Source organism: Osmerus mordax, chromosome 20, assembly GCF_038355195.1.
Source record: "Osmerus mordax isolate fOsmMor3 chromosome 20, fOsmMor3.pri, whole genome shotgun sequence".
Classification (NCBI taxonomy): domain Eukaryota; kingdom Metazoa; phylum Chordata; class Actinopteri; order Osmeriformes; family Osmeridae; genus Osmerus; species Osmerus mordax.
Genome location: NC_090069.1, coordinates 1,100,464 through 1,123,477, shown reverse-complemented (window position 1 = coordinate 1,123,477; position 23,014 = coordinate 1,100,464). Strand labels below are relative to the sequence as shown.

Genomic DNA, 23,014 nt, shown 5'->3' with positions numbered 1-23,014 from the left:
TGCAGATTGAAATGGACCAAAAGTCAACTGTCTTCCAGTCGCTCGCTGCTTGTTGAGTGGATGTAGGCCCTAACACAGTATCGTTAAGTTAAAGTAGGCTACTTAATAATTCAGAGATTGAGTCGGATTATGAACTCTTCTTTCAACAGCTACTGATGGTCTTGTTTGACTATTATTTTGCATCGTGGTTTTACTAGCCAAATTATTCAGTTTGGGTGGTTAGCAGGAAAAGACAGGATGCTTGGTCTCTCTGCTATACTGACTTTAGTGCTACTGATCATTTACAAATTCATACTTTTCACTGTAAAAAGAGGACCCTTAGCCTTGTGTCCAGACAGATATTGTGAGAAGCATAGCAACAAGTGATAGAATTGCAGTGTGTGGTAGTCAAACAGAATAATTGTAGTCTATCATGGCTGCCCTATGGGTTATTTGTTCAGTGCAAGGCCAGGGGCTGTGAAGGGAATATTAAATAAAGTCTTTCTCTTCCAACAAACCACTGTATAGTTTGTTTACTTCGTCTTGGCTGAACTCCAAAAAGATCTTGCATTAACAACTCTGCCAAAGTGAGAAGGTCAGTTGGCCAAGCTACTATTCAATATGGGTGAAGTTACACTATATTGAACTTCCTGTCCAAATACTGTGACTGCGACCAACTGTTGCAGGTCCGTAATTCACATTGTAATAAAGTATTCAGTGTCTAAACAGCCGTTCTCCCACTTCCTGCCTACCATTTTTATGAAACAATACCTAATGATTTAATGTCCATGCTACTTTTCTAATGCCAGAGAAATGAAATGGAGACGCCCTCATTGAAGGAAAGGTCAGGTTCTAAACCCCCACGTAAACCCATCTCAGGAAGAAATGATTACTTTGGGCTTGGCACCCTCTTACATCCGAATTCCCCCAACATTTCCCGACTATAAGCTGATTACATTTTGGTAAAACTAAATCTCCTTTGCCAGGGGAATGCAAACACAGTTGTTACCATTCATCAGAAAAATAAAAAATAAATCTTATCTGCTTCAGGTGGATAAATGTTAAGTTATTCATAGAACAGAGAAGACTGGCCCTGTAAGATTAGTGTGTCTAATTGCTCACGCAGTTCCAAGCCCAAATGCAGAGACAAGCCTCACTGAGCACATATCCTGGATACATCCCCTAAAAAGCAGAGACATAACCAGAAACCAGTCATAAAACTTTTAAAACATGAATGCAATTGTGACTTATCATGACCTGGGGGTGAAGTTGAGAAACTGCGACCGAGATATATATTGGATGGGAGAAAATGTCATTTTGATTTTGCTGTCTTGAGCATCTTAGAAAAGTTGGACTTGTTTTGTATTGGCGTCATGATCCCAGTCATCCTACCACAGCTCGCACCATGGTCCGTTATTCGAAAGTCTGTACCCTCATGGTGCTTTAGGCCTACTTCACATCTCTCCTGTCAGTTATGCCCACACACACACACACACAGTCACACATCGACGGTTTGACACGATACTTACGCACACACAATCTCCCTAGCTTGTTAAAGCACTTACAACCACAGCACGTCAATATTGAACCTCTCAGAGTGGTCCTCCATTAACATGCGGCACACATTGCCTTTCTCTCAGTGTGCTTGATAGCCTGTAACCCACCCTCCGAAGTAAAGTGATGGACTCTGATAGTCCGAGAAATTGATCACTCCCTTCAGCCACTGTGCAACAGATTGGATCTGGAGCAGAGGAAAGACCTGGGGGCTACATTTACATTTAGTCATTTAGCAGACGCTCTTATCCAGAGCGACTTACAGTAAGTACAGGGACATTCCCCCCGAGGCAAGTAGGGTGAAGTGCCTTGCCCAAGGACACAACGTCAGTCGGCATGACCGGGAATCGAACTGGCAACCTTCGGATTACTAGCCCGATTCCCTCACCGCTCAGCCAACTGACTCCACTGGGAGTTCCGGGTTCATGATACGACACAGTCAAAACAACTAGACACATCACCTGAAAGATGCTTCTTCATCTTGTAGCCTGACGTGGAGAGGTAAGAGCTCCAAGGATTCCATCACTGCTAATTGAATTTTCCAAGCTGGTTTTAAACTCTGGAGAGTCCTCTTTGTTGCGTTAAAAGACTCAGTCATTGTACAATGGGACTGTAGCCTACTGGACGTGTTCAGAATAAATTACTTTGAAATGGTGGATTCAATTCATTAAAACCTGTCTGTGGAAATGAAGCTTGAAATGTGCACACACTGAGTTTAATTAAGTTGTAGTGCTGGGGGGCAGAGACACAAGGATAGACCTATAGAGAAGGAGAAAAGTTGGAGAACATTTATTAAAGGGCCACCCTAGGACACACGGCATGCGCCAACCATGACTTTCAGCATATTGGAATATCGCCCTAACATTATGAAAACAAACTGTTTCTTCAGATGGATGAAAGTAACAACTTATTTTTGTCTAATGGTCCGGGTAGAATTTGATAGGTGTTATTTAAGTAATGTAGCCAAAGTTGCTGATATAGGTGCAACAATCATGTCTTGCCACGACCAAAAAGCCACATTTGAGGTCTATGGAGGTGAATGGTTTTGGGATAAATAAATAAAAAAATCTGTGCGGACTCGACCTACCAAAGCCAATCACCGTCCAGTGAAAGTATTATGCAATTGAAATTAGGTTTATGCAAACTATAAACACCATGCGCCTGCGCAGTGGGTGTATTCAGAAAAGAGGAACGTAGTCGACACAAACATGTTAGCTAGCCTACCCAGCTAGCGGGATCTAGCCTCTTATCGTCGTCTACCGCTCACTTTGTATTTGTTTGTCACTGCAATGGTCAAACAATCAATTTGAGGGATTTGATCATTTGGGTCAATGCTATTTGTAACAAAATAGTATTCAGGTGAGGTCTTATTTAGCTTACGTACTGTAGCCACGGCAGAAAACTTGTGAATCATGTGATTTCTCGAAGCTGTCTAGCAGCATGCTAGCGAAACCTGTTGAAACGAATGACATATTGATAGCTTAGCTAGCCTACGGTACTTGGGAGCATGCTACGGGTATGACGTAGTTTGTGTTGCAAGCTGGCGATAGAAAGTCTTGCTGTTATGTTGTCCTTTTGTACAGCGTTTCTACAACTGTTAACACTAGATGGCAACCTGAATCGTTCCCGACGAGTCGTATCACTAGTAATGTCATATTACCAGCTGGTTACTTTTGCATCTCGAAAAAACACCGGCCCACATTATGCACAACGTGGCATATGTAAACACAGGGTAAACACTTACTAGTACTTGAAAACTATTACGTTTAGTTAACCTACGCCCGATATAGTAGTGCGAGGTACGGCTTGACTGTCTCTTCAGTAAATACTGTACACAAGGTTTTCACTTGAATTGTTGACACGCATTCCTGTGATATGCTATGCGTCTCTTTTCCTACTAGCTCCTTTTTTGTTATGATGCCTGCACGCCTCAATGTGTCTGTTGGTGGGTTACCCAGCAACAAAGTCAAGTACTCCAGATTGGCCGACAGTGAGGATGGCTACATTGACTTGCAGGTAAAAAAAAAAAAAGCCCTCACAATCAACGCAATGCATGTCATTCATCACAGAGAAGACGACTTGACGGTCTCTTTGTGACATGCAGGGCACCAAAATGACACATATTTAATAAGAAAGATAACGTTTAGCCAACTTCACTTTCAAGTTAGCGTAACAGTACTGTAACAATCACGCATATATGCTTGGGTCATTCTCTACAAGTGTCACTGTTGGACACCCACTTTGATACAGTAATTTTATTATGGTCAATTGTCAATTATTTCCCAACAGTTCAAGAAAAGCCCTCCAAAAGTACCATACAAGGCCATCGCCCTGGCAACGTTTCTCTTCCTGATTGGCTCCTTCCTGATCATAATTGGCTCTCTACTTTTGTCCGGGTCTATAAAAGTTGAGGTGAGTCCATATCTACAGATGTGCTGCCCTCTGGTGGAAAGAGTGAACCCTCGCCTTGTCAACTGAAATTAAACTGTATGCCAAAGAAACATCAAGCAGACAAATATACATGTATGTTCCAGCTCAGAGAATAATAATAACTCTACTAGCTTTGTCTTGTGCAAACAATGTACTGAAATATCACTACCTTGCTCATTGTAACTCAAGTCTAAATCCAATCCAGACTCGAGTCTAAATCCAATATAGATAAACGTCTTGTTTGCTGAATGACTTACAGCTGTTTGTTCAAGTTCCACGCAGAAGCGACAGTGTGTGGTATGTTATGTGAAATACCCTATTTGAGTGTTCCCTTGCCAGCATAGTGTTGCCTCTCTCTCTCCGGAAGAGATCGATACGCTTCGACTCCCAAACCCCGGACACTAATCCTCACTAAGGCTCTCGGTTTGAAATAAATCCTAAGCAGGGCTTTCACCTTCGGCTCAGTCGTACATTACAGTTCATCTCAGACCGTGTCCTGATCAAATCAAGGATTTATTTCTACAGCCCTTCTTTTTTTTTACAAGCGATGTCCCAGAGGGATTCTCGGATGCCCCTTAGTCGGGCCCTCTGAAACCATCTTAAATGTGTTGGTGCTGCCCTGATGTGTATGGTATCGGTTTGAGTAGGTCCGTTTGTCGCTCTTGTCTGAGAAGGTTGCAGAGATAAGGAAGAAGATTTGAAGACTCAACTCTTGTTTACATTTGGCCGGGTTTCCCAGATTCGTTAAGAAGCTCTTAACGCCAAGAGCTTCTTAGGAGCGTTCTAAGATCCCAGCCAGGGAATCGAACCAGCAACCTTCGTATTACTATCCCGATTCCCTAACCGCTCAGCCACCTGACTCTTGATTGTTTGTCTTCCTCTACTTCCAGTACCCTGACCGCACGATCCCAGTTCTGATCATCGGGGTACTCGTCTTCCTGCCTGGGTTCTATCACCTGCGAATCGCGTACTACGCCTCCAAGGGTTACCGAGGTTACTCCTATGATGACATCCCGGATTTTGACGACTGAGCCAATCATAAGTCGGTATGGGTCAGGTCGCCGGCCAATCAGCCGGTCGTCGGGCGGGTCGATACGCCTGTTTGCATGAGACTGTCCTCTGCTGTTTACAGTCAGTTTTTCCTGGTGTGGGAAACTGCATCACCAAGTGGCTTAACTTGACTATCTCATGGTTTTATTGCTGAGTCAAAACATGGAACCCTATATCTGGCTTTAAAGGTGCACTATACAGCCCTATGCTGATATTTTCTTTATTTTCATGAAAGTAACTGAGAAATGGCTGCTGTATCTTGCTGCTACTTTACATTCTTACCTCATCATAATTATCCACAAGTGTCATGAATTTGATTAACTCATATGGTGGTTATAAGCTTCAAGGAGCTATAGTATAGGATAAGGAAGAGGTAAATGTTAGTATTATAATATGACATTGTGCTATCTATTCAATGTTATGACATTGCAGTATGCAACGCCTTTCAAGTGTAAAAACACAAGATGGTTTGCACTCACTTTATCGGCATCATGCAAATCAAGTGCTGGGTTTGGATTTGCTTTAGAATAACTATTTGGTACAGTCCAGAGTGCTATATCATACTCCAGAATTTTAACACAGCATTCATTAGAATTCACACTCAATCAATAGTATTTTGAGTCTGACAGAATATATGGTAGGGTTACAGTATATATTTCCAAATATATTTATCAAATGTGCAATGCTTGTTATTGACTAGATTTATTTAAAGTTATTGTTCTAGGCCAATCATCCTCCAAAGAGTTATGTGGAGAGTGTAACTATTAGCAAGATTTTACAGTATACATTTATGTACAGAAATATTAGATGATGTGTGCTTTCTTGTATTTTTTTATTTTACCTTGAACAATAATAAAAACATAAAGGTACAATGGTGTAAGTAAATTAGCGCGTTTGTTTCATTATCTCCAGTCCAAGTACGTCCCCTAGTGGGTTCTACGGGGAACGACAACCCTAAAAAACGGACTCATCAAAGATCAAGATATTTCTTGAGGACACCCCAAAGTGATTCAGAGTAAGTCAAAATGTTGACCCTGGTCAATGATTTGGGAACCAACAACATTTCACACAGACGTATGGAAATATGAGAGTGGCGGACAGAGGAATAGAGAAAGATGATTGGTCACCCAGGCGTGGAATTGAGAGGTGCGCGAGCAGGAAGCCTCGAGGCATCAAGTGCGTCGCGAGCGGTTTTGTTACGACCGTGAAGGAAACCAACGAAGCCTAACGGAGTACTTGTTGATTCAAAGAGAAACTACATAGACGTCAAAATACAAAAGAGCTTCAATTTACGATTCACACTCATTCTAAACTTTCTTTTAAAATCGAGTGGTCAGATAAAAAAAAAAAAACTACTCGACTCAGATATTGGATATTGCAACGGGAGTCTCGCCGTTCAACTTGCAGAGTGGATGCTCTTTAAATGGACAGACCTGCGACTCTTGTTTTGTGAAGTGTGAACAACAGCCGGTAAGAAGAAAATTGACCACAATTTAAAATCGACTGTCTACTTCAAGTAGTAACTTTTCCAAATTATTTAGAGTAATTGAAATACAAATGCATGCCTTCTATACTGTCTGCTTTCGGCCTGGTTATATCTGAATAAATGGTGGATGAACAGTGCTTGTTTTGAAGTAATCGTTTTATCATCAACTTTTACAAACTTTAAAGGTAAAGTAACAGTGGTAGCCTATACTGCCTATAATATGAACGACCAGTCTCTGTCGGGGTTTTCATAAGACAGACATGATGATCCAAGGTCCACCGTATATATTTTTTTTGTTTGTGGTTGTCGGGTTCAATGCACTAAGGGTCTATGTATTCAACAGGACTTTGTGAAGTCATTTTTAAACTCAAATCCTACTCCATAGTCTCCCATATTGTAACCCTTTTCAGTGGATAGACTTTGCCCTCGCTTCCTTGAAGTAGTATTCACTGGGTCAAAAGTGACTCAATGTAAGTCCCTTACAAAGTTTGTGTTGACCAAATGAAAGTGACACATGGTAGAGATACAGTATTTGAATGCAGGTTTTATCTCAGACTTTTAAATACTGTTCTCTGTTAAGGAGTTTATCCAACTGTCAACTTGATTATGAGGTTTTTCTTTTTTCTTTAGTGCGCCTCCAATTTGTGTGGAGGCGTCAAAGTGACCAGCATGACAATATAACTGTTCTGCAGTGCCTTGTGATTCCAAACAGGTGTAAATCTAAATTTTAGGCTGTCTGATTTCATGATAGTACTATGATTATGTAAATTACATGAGTAATGAGATGTTAATTGTGATAATTGCTTGTATTATTGACAGAGTCTATTTGTGGGTTGTTTGTTACATTCCACCAACAATCTCAACTGTTGCTTCAAATGAAGGCTGTCAGCCTTAAAACACAATGAGCAGGAACAAATTACTTATAACCCCCCCCCCCACACACACACACACACACACACACACACACACACACACACACACCACCCTCCTGGCACACACACACACACACACACACACACACACACACACACACACACACACACACACACACACACACACACACACACACACACACACACACACACTGCAATGGAGGACAAACCCTTGAGGTCTAGTAAATATTACGTAGATCCGATTGATCTCCTTTTGATGTCATGACAAGCTGTTATTAGATGTGTCTGGAAGAGTCCCAGTTCTCTCGTAACGACAGCTGGATTATTCCCATCTCTTAACAACACATCTGACTGAAGCATCTGCTGTAGCAGATCCCCAACCTACCCAGCCAGTCTGCTGGGTTAGAGGGAGGGAAATAGGTTAGTGTTCTAAATCGATAGCTGTCCCATTTGGCTGAGGACCTGCTGAAAGGATCTCGCCATCAGTGACCGTGTCACAGTCCGTTGACAAATCTCAGTGAGCCGCCGCCCTGATGGTGAAGGCTGTTCAAACAGAGAGAGAGAGCTGGGTGTTGTTAATGTCCTCAGTGTTTGTCAGTTGCCGCGGCGTCAGGAAACAGGATGAGGGCCGTGCCGAGGGAGTGTTACCATGGCTGGTTTGTGTCCTCGTTCCTCACCTGTCTCTCTCTCTCTCTCTCTCTCTCTCTCTCTCTGTCTGTCTCTCTCTCTCTCTCTCTCTCTCTCTCTCTCTCTGTGTCTCTCTCTCTGTGTTTCTCTCTGTGTCTCTCTCTCTCTCTGTGTTTCTCTCTGTGTCTCTCTCTCTCTGTCTCTCTCTCTCTCTCTCTCTGTGTCTCTCTGTGTTTCTCTCTGTGTCTCTCTCGCTCTCTCTGTCTCTCTCTCCCTCTCTCTCTCTCTCTCTCTCTCTCTCTCTCTCTCTCTCTCTCTCACCTCTCTCTCTCTCTCACCTCTCTCTCTCTCTCCCCTGTTTTTCTCTCTCTTCTCTCTAACACTTTGTTAATGAGGTTTGTCAGGGCTTTTTGTTTAATGCTTGAACAAACAGGGATATAAAGCCTTTGGCTCCTTTATTGTGTTGTGTTTGCCTCAGTCCCTTGAAGACGCTCAAGAACACATTCCCCTCCCCCACATTCTTTCACTCTGTCTCTATCTCTCTCATTCTCCTCTCTCTTTTTCTTTCCCCCAAACCCCTTCTCCTGAACTCATTGCTTAAGATCGATAATCTGACTGGTGCATACTCAGCACAATTCTGTTCAAGTCATTATTTGTGCGTTTGTATTTGCACGTAGAACACGCTTTTCCTGTTCTTCGCTCTCTCACTCAAACGCTGTTTTCTTCTCTTTGTCTTAAGCCCAATTTATACTTAGGTCGCAGACACTTTTGAAAAGGTCGCCGACAGAAATGACGTCACGGTCGACACTTTTAACCGTCGCTTAGAAGTGTCGCCTACCAGGAGAAATTTCTACTGGCGTGGATGTCGTCACATAGTGAAAATTTTAAATTGTCAGTTTCTCCGATTGATCACCTAGGCTACAAAGCGTTAACAATGTAACCATAGCTATGAATGTAACGGTAAAATGGTTCTGTTTACGTCACGCGAACCTTGAGCACAGGCGTATATAATATAGAAGTATAAATGCAGCAGCCTGAACGACACTTTTTTTTTTTCCATCGGCGACCATTTCAAAAGTGTCGGCACCCTAAGTATAAATTAAGCTTTAGACTTTGGCCGGTGCCCCACTAACTACAACTTCGTCAACTCTGTCATCAACACATCCCTTCATGCTTTATTGCTTTATTGCGGCACGTTTCGTAATCAAGCCTTGCCTGATGCTTGCTTTAGCAAATGAGCAGTTTTACAACTGTACACATTCCAAACGTCTCCTTCAGTCCTGTCTCTGAGAGCTGTCTCCACAGTCCTGTCTCTGAGAGCTGTCTCCACAGTCCTGTCTCTGGGAGCTGTCTCCACAGTCCTGTCTCTCAGAGCTGTCTCCACTGTCCTGTCTCTGAGAGCTGTCTCCACAGTCCTGTCTCTGAGAGCTGTCTCCACAGTCCTGTCTCTGAGAGCTGTCTCCACAGTCCTGTCTCTGAGAGCTGTCTCCACAGTCCTGTCTCTCAGAGCTGTCTCCACAGTCCTGTCTCTCAGAGCTGTCTCCACAGTCCTGTCTCTGAGAGCTGTCTCCACAGTCCTGTCTCTCAAAGCTGTCTCCACAGTCCTGTCTCTGAGAGCTGTCTCCACAGTCCTGTCTCTGAGAGCTGTCTCCACAGTCCTATCTCTGAGAGCTGTCTTCACAGTCTCAGTTCGCCGTGAGAAAATCGGACAAGGCCTTTGTCGAGGACTGAATGGACCCAAACGTCTCAGGGGTATTGATCTGTGTTCAGATAGGAGGAGAGAAAAGCCTGAGACACGGACACACCGAGTCGTTCTCACAGTGAGCCGAGCTCCCAACCTAACCTGTATCCTAGCCAGCGCAAAGATGACCAACACAGCTCACCCCACTGCAGCCCTCGCCTGTGTCTGACTCACTTTCCTCTCGATGCCCTTCCTACTGTCCACCTGAGAAAGAGACAACAAACCCAAATGGGATGTCTTTCCACATGACAGCAGCTTAAGACAACTTTTTGAAAACAGCGCCTGTTGTCAGGCGATATTAGGAGAGATGAAAACCAGCAAGCGCTGTCCCGCTTCACCGTCCTGACAGTCGCTTGAATTCTTGCCAAGCTTGGTTTGCTACGGTGCATCTTATAGCATTACGGTATGTTGACAAGCCCTTTTATAAGGCCCTGCTCTTGACGGCTAGTTTAATTGTGTTTCTCCTTCAGACTTTGCCCCTGCCATGACGAGGCTGTAAAGCTTTATGACAAGGGTGAACAGAGATGACCTGTTTTCAACTGCTACCTGAGCTGGACTGCTTTGCTGCCTGCCTGGCTGGATTCACAAGGATATTCAGCAAACACAGAGGTCATGTGGAATGACCCACAAACAAGTCACAGTGAACACAGGGATGCATTGTATGACAGAAAAGCCTTACTTAAGCCTTACTTTTTTGAATAACATTATGCCTTTTTAGAATCACTAGGTAGCTTTTTAATTAAATTGTTTAGGTCTCTCTGTGGGTTCAGCTAGTGGTAGGGAATAGCTTTGTTGTTGGTGTGCAGGTAGGGCAAGTTACGTATGCATAGGCAACAGTTTCTGTGTGTGTGTGTTTGTGTGTGTGTGCAGGCCAGAGTTGTGTGTTTGTGTGTAGGCCACATTCTGTTGTTTGTATGTGTGTGTGTGTAGGCTACAGCATGTGGTGTGTGTGTGTGTGTGTGTGTGTATGTATGTGTGTAGAGGCTACAGCATGTGGTGTGTGTGTGTGTGTGTGTGTGTGTGTGTAGAGGCTACAGCATGTGGTGTGTATGTGTGTGTGTGTGTGTGTGTGTGTAGAGGCTACAGCATGTGGTGTGTGTGTGTGTGTGTGTGTGTGTGTGTGTGTGTGTGTGTGTGTGTGTGTGTGTGTGTGTGTGTGTGTGTGTGTGTGTGTGTGTGTGTAGAGGCGACAGCATGTGGACAGTGTGTGTGGGACAGAACATGTCTGTGGGATTTGGCAGGGAGCGAATGCCCTGCTGTCTAAGAATAGACGTTTTCTCCTGCCGTGGGTGTAATGAACTTAGCTGACAAGCTGGCATTAGGGGTGTGAGGTAAATCGTGTGGGGGACTGTATGGATGGGGAGCTGAGTGGTATTAACCAGTCCCCTGTTAAACCTCTCCCTCAGTCATATTCCAATAACTTCTCTGGTCTGCAGCTACTGACGTCTGCAGTTACTCTGGTCTGCATCCTCTCATGTCTGCAGCTACTCTGGTCTGTAGCTTCTCTGGTCTGCAACCTCTCATGTCTGCAGCTACTCTGGTCTGCAGCTTCTCTGGTCTGCAGCCTCTCATGTCTGCAGATACTCTCGTCTGCAGTCTCTCACATCTGCAGATTCTCTGGTCTGCAGATCTTCCGGTCTGCAGCCTCTCACGTCTGCAGCTACTCTGGTCTGCAGATCTTCTGTTCTGAAGCTTCTGGGGTCTGCAGCTTCTCTGGTCTGCAGATCTTCCGGTCTGCAGCTACTCTGATCTGCAGCCACTTTGGTCTGCAGCCACTCTGGTCTGCCGCCACTCTGGCCTGCAGCTCTGATGATGCAGGGGCAGCAGAGACCATGTCTGCACAGGTGAACCTTCTGATCCCAGGTGGCCGGTGACCAAGCTGACACCGCACTGACATCAGTACGACACAGAGACCAGGTTCGGTTATTTCATTGTGTCCTCTGTTGAAGCCTGCACAGTTAGAAGTGCAGACAGGGCTGGTTGCCTCAGCGGTAATCCTGTGTCACGGCGCGGTGTTGGACTGTGTGTTGGTCTGTCTGTGTGCATCAGCTTATCTCTCCTACCCTTGATGGCTAGTTAGTGCTTTGCTGTGGACGCCGCCAACTAGTTTATCCTTGTAAACAAAACAAAGGATTCCTGCTTTGGATGTGGCTTTGCATCTGACTCCTGAAGGGATCAAGGAGACGTTTGAGGCGTTCGTGTGGTGAGAAGTATGCAGAGTGCTGGAGTGGTTAGTAGAACGGAGGGCGCCGTTTGCATTTATTAAATGGTAGGGGAAGAATTCCAACCTTGGCAAAGCGCTGCGGGCGTTCCTCTCCAGTACGTATAGTTCCGGTATAAATAGCGAGGAGTCTTTTGTGTCTGCCGGTTTGAAGGCCGATGTCAGCAGGCAAACTCGTGTGTGTGTGTGTGTGTGACGAGGTTCCGTGTTGGTGACAAGTGTCTCTCTGTTGTCTTCAGGTGGGAGATGCTGTCGGATGCATGACTGACAGCGATGGGACCAAAGCCATCGCTACCCTGTGTCACCGTGGTGGCGGTGCTGTGCCTGCTATCCCGTAAGTAGCACTGAACATTCCTCTGTGTTGAACCCATCTCATTCAATAAATACAGGCCATCGTCTCTTCGCGTTGACATTTTTCATACGCATCATGTTTGACGTGTGTGTGTGTGTGTGTGTGTGTGCGTGTGTGTGCGTGCGTGTGTGTGTGTGTGTGTGCAGCTGCCATCCAGGGGGCCAGATCAGAGGTGCGGGGCAAGGTGGGGGGTGTGGTGGAGCTAGAGTGCGCCCTGCCCCCCCCAGACGGCAGCTCCTACACCTCCCTGCACGTGGTGGAGTGGGTCCGTCAGGGCGTGGACACCCCCATCCTCATCAAGTTCGGGATCTACGGTCCTCGTGTGAATCCCGCGTACGAAGGTGAGTCTCGGTCTCGGTTTTTACGATTTATTAGACAGGTTTTAAGTGAAGTACGACAGGAGGGAGAGAGAGAGATAGAGAGAGAGAGAGAGGGAGGGAGGGAGGGAGGGAGGGAGGGAGGGAGGGAGGGAGGGAGGGAGGGAGGGAGGGAGGGAGGGAGGGAGGGAGGGAGGGAGGGAGAAGGGGGAAAGAAATGCAGTAAAGGGCCAAGGCCGGATTCAATCCCGAGCCACTCCAAAAAGCCTCATCCTACATGGTACACACACTTATCTGGTCAGATCAGGATGTTGTTATATTTCATCTCTCCCGGAAGGTCAGTCAGAATATCCCCTTCTCCGTGTCAGTGTTCATCCTTTCCAGCCCCTGACCAAACCCCCACACTGCACCTCAGGAGAAAAATGTCAAAGAACAACAGGATCTGGTATCCATGTCCTCCTCAGTCCTATCCCAGCCCCACCCCGGCCTCCTGGCCTCTCTATCCCAGCCCCACCCCGGCCTCCTGGCCTCTCTATCCCAGCCCCACCCCGGCCTCCTGGCCTCTCTATCCCAGCCCCACCCCGGCCTCCTGGCCTCTCTATCCCAGCCCCACCCCGGCCTCCTGGCCTCTCTATCCCAGCCCCACCCCGGCCTCCTGGCCTCTCTATCCCAGCTCCACCCCGGCCTCCTGGCCTCTCTATCCCAGCCCCACCCCGGCCTCCTGGCCTCTCTATCCCAGCCCCACCCCGGCCTCCTGGCCTCTCTATCCCAGCCCCACCCCGGCCTCCTGGCCTCTCTATCCCAGCTCCAGGACCCTGGCTGAGGAGACGGGCCTTCTTGGGGGGAGAAGCTGTCTCTCTCGGATTGCATCACCCTGCATTGTCTCCCCTCTCCGCCCCCAGGGGTTAAGAACAAAGCCAGTGTCTGGGGAGATCTTCAATAGACCCCAAATCCCTTTTGTGACTGCTGCTGTCCTTTTAAAGACTCGCACAAAGGCCCCTGGGTTCAGACACGGTGGAAGCTGCTCTGGTGGTTTCGGCCCTGTGGTCAGGACCCAACTCTCCTCCGCAGAGAGGCTGGGAGAGACAGGTCTGACCTCTGACCTCCGCAGAGAGGCTGGGAGAGACAGGTCTGACCTCTGACCTCCGCCAGCCTCGCTGGAATCAAAGCTTGAGCACAGAGCGTTAAAGTATGTGTTTGGCCGACGATCACAGAACGCTGCACCTGGTGAGATCACTCTCGTTTGGGTGCCAGGCAGGGATTGCCACACCCGTACCCACCCAGCAGACAGGGAAATACGACCCACACATTTCCATAGCAATCAGGTTAGTCACTAGCCTGTGTTGTGGAGCTATAGCGGCCACAAGCCAGCCTTTCATTTTAAAAACAGGTCAGCGAGAGAAACACTAGTTCTTTTGTTTACTTATTTGAAGAGAATCTTTCAAAGCCTCAAAATGTCCTGCATGACGTCACACCAAGTTGTGGCTTCATTGCAAAGAAAATCATCAAGACATATTCTATAATGTTCTTTTTTTGTTGCGTGTTTCGTCTGAAATAAGTGTATTCTTTGCGTAGCGTAAGCCGACCACAAACACAGGTTTCGCGTATCTCTTAATGACACACATCTCCAGTAACAGACAGGCTCCTCTTTGAGCTGAGGTTTCACAAAAGGCCTGAATAAAGATGCATTATCTGGGCTCAGTCCAGCTTTCTCACAGCTTGGCTGGTGGGACAGGCAGGTGACACTGGGGAACCATGGGGTCGGGGGGGGGGGGGGGGCTGGTGGTGTTTGATGGTGTGTGGTGAGGGGGGGGGGGGGGGGGGGGGGTAAACATAGACAGTGGTGTGGATATCACCTCCCCAGGCCATAACTCATCTCCGGTGTCTGCTGCTTGACAAGCTGACAGCCTCTTCCCTTCCCTGTGCTGGCCCACTGTCCACCTGTCTCACCTGGACCCCCCCCCCCCCTGCTCTGCTGACTCCACCTGCCCCCCACCCCCCACCCCACGCGGGGCGATGAGATCCAGCGGTCCTCTGAGGTGCTCTGTCTGTTTCCAGAAGCTCTCCTCTCCGTTGGCGTCTGCAGAGTTAAGAGCTAAATATACTGAAACACTGTCCTAATTACAGTATCGCAGCTGCCCTTCAAAACTTTATTTTAATATCTGGAGAGAAAACTAGGATCTCCTTTGCTCAACGCTTGTTATGTGGGTAAAGACCGACAGTGGGGGGGAGAAAGAGGGGAGAGGCCGAGGGAGAGAGAGAGAGGAGGGGGGAGGGAGAGAGAGGGAGGGTCATCAGAGAAGATCGGAACAGGTCGTTAACGGTTCCCACACAGCTCTGCTGACTCTGCAAGCAGAGGGTAAATCCAGCTGAATAAATGATGTCTAACATCTTGTTAGTCTGCCTTTGACATCAGGGCCGCAGTGACTACAAGCCCAGCGGACACAAGTCGTAGAGAGCCTCACACAGCTCACACAGTCCCCAGCCGCAGTGCGCCTGCTGCCCTGGGAGACCAGCGTCCAAGCGGAAAAACAAGCCCTGCCGCTTCCTTACACCGACACCTCCCACTCCGTCAGCGGCGGTTGGAACCGACGAGGTCGCTTTGAGCCCAACTGTGATGATTCAAATTTCAAATGATCACAGTGGCCTTCGACAGAAAAGTCCTTAACGTCAAGTGAAACCTAACGCCTCACTGTTCCCTCAAGGAAACCTGAACCGCTGGGCATGCTGGGAACCGTTACCAAGGGATGACATCATGCCTTAGCGAGGGGGGGCGTGGCCTTGGATGCTTGATATGACTTCTACAGTCATACCCCAAGGGCCTTGATTCTCACAGCTCTAATAATCTAATTTCATACAAACGCCAGGCTGAGGTAACACGTTGGCAATGTAGTATGCAGCTATAAGCATTTTGTGGGAATGCTAACACTCAACCTTGATGTTTTAGTTGTTACGTTGTAATGTTATCCCTTAACGTCATGTGTGGAAGTTTAGTAGCTGTGAAATAGGATCTCCGGTTCTTTCTTTCGAACGGTTCTTTCGAATGTGGCTATACTGTTACTGAACAGACATGGCAGTTGACTGTTATTTGAGAGCCGAAACTCAGATCAACTCTGCAGTCCGAGCACCTATTATTCTTTTAGAGTTTTCAAGGGAAGTAATGATGGTTCAACTGAGCTCTCTGGGTCCTGGAGAGAGATGCAGACAAAGAACCTTTCAAAAGTGTGTGAGAGAGAGAGACGGATACGTGGCTATAGAGGACACTTTGGGATTGTATTTACATCCACAATGCCTTCAGTGAAACTGGTACTAAGCCCTTCTCTAAACCCATTACTTACAAGCATTGAGCTGAGTGGCGGGTCGTTATAGTAAGCAAATCATGCCTTGTTGTTTGTGTTTGCAGCGCAATACACTGCTTTACTTATCACTCTCTCTCTCTCTGTCTCTCTCCTCCCTCGCTCTCTCTCTCTGGTCTCTCCCTCGCTCTCTCACTATCTTTGTTTCTCCTATTTCTCTCTCTTTTCTTCACTCCATCCTTTTCCATGTCCATCTTTTCAACTACCCCCCCCCCCCCCGCCCTCCACCCCCCTCCTGATGGGAGTGCCTGTCCCGTTTCCGTAGTAACCCATTCCCACTCTAAACATTAGCCCGGAGGCGCTATGGTCACCTTTATTACATTACTGTGATTGGGTGCGACAGGGAGGGAGAGAAATAGGTCAAAGGTGACCAAGGTTTTGAAGTGAGCAAATCCCCTGTGTGTGAGTTTGCATGTGAATGTGGATTTGCTCTGACCCTTGACCCCCTTGTGGATTTAGCCCCCTCCGCCTCCACGAAAAATAAGCAGGATGTGATGTCAGTAGCAGCTCTTCACCTGCTATCACAGCCACCATCCCCAAACTCGCTTCCTGGATCTGACTGTGCCCATAGTAACACTCTCTCTCCCCTCCCGCCCTTCATCCATCCCTCTCTTGATCCCTCCCTCCCTCTCTCTCTTTTCTCTCTCTCTCACTCACTCTCACTCTCTCTCCATCTCTCTCTCCCTCCCTCCCTCCCTCCCTCCCTCCCTCCCTCCCTCCCTCCCTCCCTCCCTCCCCTCCCTCCCTCCCTCCCTCCCTCCCTCCCTCCCCTCCCTCCCCTCCCTCCCTCCCTCCCTCCCTCCCTCCCTCCCTCCCTCCCTCCCTCTCCTCTCCTCCCTCCCCTCCCTGCCACCCACCAGGAACCACAAGTTAATGATCAACACCGCAGACCTCCCTGTGTCAATAATGTATCCATATCTACAGTGTGAAGCTTGCTGGAGGAGCTCTGTGCCGGTTGTGTTTTGTGTTTTGGAGCTGGTGTGTGTGCGTGCGTGTCTGTGTGTGTGTGTGTGTGGGGCGGGTTGGTGGGTGGTAGAGAGAGAGAGAGAGCAGCAAGAAAAGAATGAGAACGCTCTCAACACTGATGCAGCTTTCTATGCATGTCATTGTACTGCATTTCTGGAAACCCTCCCAAGAAGATTGTGGCTGGATGCCACAGAGCTATTTCAAAACATTTGAGTCCGTGAGGCCTTTGGAAATCCGTTCTCTCTCTAAATGTGTTTTAGCAACAGCAGTTTTATTTCCTCCAGAATGGATAAGTGTAGAGGATGATTTGAGGGCTGGTGAGAACGAGAGAGGCGAACCAGATGAGATAAAAATACATAGAAATAGTGAGGACTGAGTCAGAGAACACCCAGCCTTAGTCGCAGTCACCTGGCAACCAGGAGATCACATTTCACAGAGCACCATCTAGCCGATTGTATGTGTGTGTGTTTGTATGCGTTTGTGTTTAATTGTGTTTGTCTATGTGTGTGTCTGTCTGTGTGCGTGCGTGCATTCAAAACATACTTGTTTGATCTGGAAGCTGCAAATGTGTATACTTGATGACATTTCAAAGTATGTAAATAGGCAGGTGTGGTAAACAAGGCAGGAATGTAAACCCTGCCTACCAATGAAGACATGTACTGTGTGCACAGTCTGGTTGTGACGTTCTGAAGATGTACTTGACCCATCTGCTTCTCTCCTCTGGTTATGTGTGTCCCATGTGTGTGTGTGTGTCCTGTGTGTGTTGTGTGTCCTGTCCCGTGTGTGTGTGTCCTGTGTGTGTGTGTGTGTGTGTGTGTGTGTGTGTGTCCTGTCTGTGTTGTGTGTGGTGTGTCCTGTGTTTGTGTCCTGTCCCGTGTGTGTGTGTGTGTGTGTCCTGTCCCGTGTGTGTGTGTGTGTGTGTCCCTGTCCCGTGTGTGTGTGTGTCCTGTGTGTGTGTGTGTGTGTGTGTGTCCTGTGTGTGTGTGTGTGTGTTGTGTGTGTGTGTGTGTGTCCTGCATGGCCGCAGGGCGAGTCTCCCTGGTCAGAACACGGCCCTCAGGGGTGAAGGGGCTGGCTGTGGAGGATCAGGGCTGGTATGAGTGTCGTAATCTTGCTGCTGGACACGCCCGCCGACGAGCTCCACAACGGCACCTGGACCCTGCTCACTGTCACAGGTCAGCTGGGGGAGGGGCTTATAGCTGGGGGGGGGGGGGCGTAGAGCCGGGGGCAGGGGCCTACACCTTGCAAGGAGTCGGATTTGGGATGGCGTATGAGGAGGCAGACAGACAGGGCAGAGAGACAGGCAGACAGGCAGACAGGCAGGCAGGCAGGCAGGCAGGAGACAGGCAGGCAGACAGACAGACAGACAGACAGACAGACAGACAGGACAGACAGACAGACAGATAGACAGGCAGGCAGGCAGGCAGGCAGGCAGGCAGGCAGGCAGGCAGGCAGGCAGGCAGACAGGCAGACAGAGAGACAGACAGACAGACAGGCAGAGAGACAGACAGACAGGCAGACAGACAGACAGGCAGACAGGCAGGCAGGAGACAGGCAGGCATGCGGGCCAGCTTTAGGACAGCTTAGCCTGGCTATTTGTGGCGTGCGGTGTGATGTGTTAGGATGGTACGCATGGGGTCACAGCTCCATCCTATTGTCTGGTGACGAGCCAGTATCCTGCCCTGACTCGTGACGCAGAGAACATCCTGTTTCCTGGACCAAGTCCTACGCACAAAGCGCCTGTCTCTGCCTACTCCTACCCTTCCTGTCAGCTGACCCCAAATTGTCGACACTTCCTGTGCTCGCTCTGTAGCTCCTCCCACGTTCTCCAAGACCCCGCCCCCTGCCGTGGAGGCTCTGGTGGGGAGTCCCCTGTCCCCTGGTCTGCGTTGCCGACGGCAACCCGCCCCCCCACCATCACCTGGACCAAAGGCGGCGGCGAGCTTCAGAGAGGCGGCGAGGAGGTGAGGGAATCAGTCCTACCTTCGGAAACCCTTGCTTGTATTTCTAGAGTCAGGAACCGAGCAGTCCTCTATTCCAGAGACGTAGAAAACGATGTCCCCTTTCTGTTCCCCCGACATGACCTTGCTCTGTGTCCACCTGCCTGTCCACGTTACAGAGTGGCTCCTTGTCTCTGAGAGCGGTGACCAGAGAGGCAGCTGGACGATACTCGTGCCACGCGTCCAACACGGACGGCAACCTGACTCACACCACCACCCTCACGGTCAAAGGTAGATCTGGCACCTGTCCTGTCTTCAGGGTTTAATCCGGAACGTTCCCCAACTTGTATTATGTATTCCCACTATGTTCACTTACTTTTATTACCGTATTGCTTTTTTAATTCTTATTGTTGTTGTTGTTTTCGAGCAATGTTAATGTGATATAATGTGACCTTCTGCACAAGAATTTCCTTCAGGATTAATCAAGTTTGATCTTAAGTCGTCGGACTTCTTCTCAACTCACGGAAGCATCAGCACCCTCTAGTGGTTGTAGCGTGTACTCCATGGTCGCATTTCATGTTTTCGATAACAGCATGACCTACGTGATGAGAGGGTTATGGTACCCACTTGTGTTACGAAACAGCCGTACCCTCGTAGATTTACCCGGCTCAGTTACGTTCATATAAGCAGGGATGATACACTGAACAGCTTCTCTGATGTGTCACTGGCACTGCAACATCACTAGATTTAAAATGGACTAATGGAAATTCTGGCTGGTCTTTGATAGCCTTACGTAAACCCCTAGGCAGCCTCTTCAGATAGATGGATCATTCAACACAAGCCTGAGCATCGGGTGATTATATAAGGTTTCAAAGCCCCACTGCTCTTTTAAAACTATATATTTTGTCCTTTTATGGCTTCGTTGGACAGAGATGGTTGCAGAGAGACAGGACATGAAGTAGCAGCTCTTCTGAAGGGAAGAGCAAGAGGGGAAGACATTCAGAGAGGGCCCGATCGGGAATCGAACCGTGGCAGCTGCCTTCGGGCCTCGGCACCAGGGGCGCCCCTGAGATCGCGTCGTTCTATACAGGACATCCGTTTGTGGTTTCGAAACGCACTTTTTCACATTCCGCGATTTGTGACACAGGTCCTCCAGTCATCGTCATACCCCCCAAGGACGCCGCCCTCAACATGTCCCAGAATGCTTTGCTGCGCTGCCAGGCGGTCGCCGACCCGCCCAACATGACCTACGTCTGGCGAAAGGCCTGGAAACGTCCACCATATAGAGTGAGTCAGAACCGCTCACACAACCGCTCACAACACAGCTCCTTAAGACTTAGAAAAAGTCTGATGTCTTAAAGGTCCTCCCAGGGGCAGTTTGTGCTACGACATGGAATATGTAGACACACATTATAAAAACACATCAAAGTAACAAACAACACAACATAACAACAATAATCTGAAGACCATCTACAGCAGCCATCATAAATATCATCACAGTCCAGGCAGACATTTACGGCGCATTCAAGGGAATGAAGCTTTGCTTAATAGGGAGTTCAGGTGGCTGAGCGGTTAGGAAGCGGGCTAGTAATCTGAAGGTTGCCAGTTCGATTCCCGGCCATGCAAAATGACGTTGTGTCCTTGGGCAAGGCACTTCACCCTACTTGCCTCGGGGGGGAATGTCCCTGTACTTACTTTAAGTCGCTCTGGATAAGAGCGTCTGCTAAATGACTAAATGTAATGTTTTGTCATTTTCGTGATCTTTTCGTCTGTGTTGGTCCCGTGTGTGTGCTGTCAGGTCTCTGAGTCCCGGGTCAAGATCATGGGTGGACGGAACGCTCCTCATCTCCACCCTCCTGCCCGAGGTATTCTGGGAACTACACCTGCACGGCGACCAATGGGCTGCTGACCCGCCCACGGCGTCTGCCAAACTCACCGTCCGACGTATGTCTGTGTTTGAGTGTGTGTATACGTCATTTTACTGCAGGACGTATCATGTATGTACACATAGTGCTTTTTATTATTCTTCAGAGCGAGTGTCATTTATTCAAAGTGCTTTTTTGTGCTTTTTTGTGCGGCTGCTCGTTGATTACCTGTTCAACTGTTCCGAATGGCCTAGCCATTGTCCTTTCCAGTTAGCTAGCCATTTAACGGTGGGAAAGTTGAAAAAATCTGTTTATATTAAGCACATTTTTAGCTGGTTTAAATGAGCCGAGAACATACCACAAAATAATATTGAGAGCTGATGAATGCCTCCCCCTTGCCCCTCCAATGCTTTTATGATAAACACGCCGTTAGGGAATGAAACGGAATGGATATAATTAGAATATTGTTGTCCTCCTCTGGGCTTCATCCAGACCCTGCCATGGGCCCTCCCGTTGCCCAGGGAGACCTATCTGCCAACCGGCATGGCCGGTCTACTCACCTGCCCTGTCCGCTCCCATCCGCCCCTGCTCCGTGTGGACTGGATCAAGGATGGGCAGCCGCTTGATCTAGCTATGGTGAGATCTGTCATGTATCTGTGTGAGATGTAGCTATGGTGAGATACGTCATGTATCTGTGCTGCTAATGCCTCTCACAAACATACGAAAACATGAACCTTTTCATCTGGCATCTCTACTCTAAGTATGTTGTCATTCGTATGAACCACTCGAGCTAAACAATAAAGAGAGCATCCGTTCCACAACAAGACATTAAAAGCTTTATAATTTTTATTTTTTATTACCAGTACCTGGTTGTAATGTTCCGACTCTGAAAATAGATTGTGGTCGGCGTACGCAAAGAACACACTTATCTTTCTCACCTGCGCTCTCGCTCCAGCTTGTCAGACCACAACGCAGGAACATTCGATTCGGTCTCCTTCTGTTTTGGGAAATGAACCCGTCGTCCTTGTGACTCCTCCAGTACCCAGGATGGACCCAGACACCGGAAGGTTCCGTCTCCATGGCGACGGTTAACGATGACGTAACAGGCGTGTACGCCTGCACACCTCACAACAGCTACGGGACCATGGGCCAATCAGAGACCACCACTGTGATCCTACAGGTTAGGTCCCACCTACACAACGAGATCGTCCCAGCCGATTCAAGTCGACACAAACCAAAGTTTTACCGCCGTAAGATTCTCTTGGAGAGTTAATTGTGTCGCTAATCCCTTATTTGATCAGGATAATCTTGTCTTAAGTAGCAAAGTAGCGAAGCTCAGTTTTGCTGTTACTCTGACTGAGGTAGCATTTTTGAGTGGTTAAATCGACTGTTTGGTTGTTTTGGGCAGGACCCCCCCTCACTGCTACTGAGCCCTGAGCAAGACTACAAGGAGGAGGTGGGGAGAGACCTCGCTATCTCCTGCCAGGCCACGGGGGGTGCTGACACCAGCCTCACCTGGAGGAAGGTCAGACAACCACACTGCCCTCCGCCAGCCTGGCCCTGCCTCACCCACGCCCGGCACTCCCTCGTATGGGGCTGGCACACACACACTGCCTGCTCTCTCCCAACTGGGGAGAGCCTGAGGAGATGATGAGCGAAACGGCATAGACACAGAGAGATAAACACACGCAGATGCACACAACACACAGATACACACACACACAGATACCACACACACAGATACACACACATAGATACACACACACAGATACACACACACAGATACACCACACACACAGATTACAAACACACAGATACACACACACACAGATACACACATACACGCCTCTAGTAGATCGATGATGTCCGGCTTTTTGCCATCAACAGAAGTGGTTAGTGTGACCCTGTTTCCTCCCTCCCTCTCCCCCTCCCTCCCTCTCCCCCTCCCTCCCTCCCTCCCTCCCCCTCCTCCCTAACCTCCCTCCAGGTCGGCTCCGCCCCGCGTTCTCCTTTCTCCGTCGCTGCCAACGGCTCCCTGCTCCTGCTTCCGCTCAGCAAGGACCACCAGGGGGCGTGGGAGTGCAGCGCTGCCAACCGCGTGGCCTCCGCCAACGCCACCCACCTTCATCAGCGTGCTGGGTGAGAGCCCGCGCCCAGGAGAGGGGCCTTCTGGCTGGGTAGAGACGCAGACATGCCCCGGCTACATGATGGATGTGTGTGTGTTGCCTTAACCACTC

The 23,014-nt window shown here is 48.3% G+C and overlaps 1 protein-coding gene across 1 annotated transcript; it reads left to right on the top strand.

The window, feature by feature from the left end:
- Positions 1-2,709: 2,709 nt before the first annotated feature.
- On the top strand, positions 2,710-5,895 carry tmem230a (transmembrane protein 230a). The gene is made up of 4 exons (XM_067258246.1): positions 2,710-2,892; positions 3,435-3,549; positions 3,823-3,945; positions 4,854-5,895. The coding sequence occupies exons 2-4, from the start codon at positions 3,448-3,450 to the stop codon at positions 4,992-4,994; spliced, it is 366 nt and encodes a 121-aa protein (XP_067114347.1). The 5' UTR covers positions 2,710-2,892; positions 3,435-3,447; the 3' UTR covers positions 4,995-5,895.
- The last annotated feature ends 17,119 nt before the right edge of the window (positions 5,896-23,014 follow it).

Coding starts and splice junctions, on each gene's coding strand:
- tmem230a (XM_067258246.1), top strand. CDS start 3,448: ATGATGCCTGCACGCCTCAATGTGTCTGTTGGTGGGTTACCCAGCAAC. Junction 3,550..3,822: donor ATGGCTACATTGACTTGCAG/GTAAAAAAAAAA, acceptor ATTTCCCAACAG/TTCAAGAAAAGCCCTCCAAA. Junction 3,946..4,853: donor CCGGGTCTATAAAAGTTGAG/GTGAGTCCATAT, acceptor CTCTACTTCCAG/TACCCTGACCGCACGATCCC.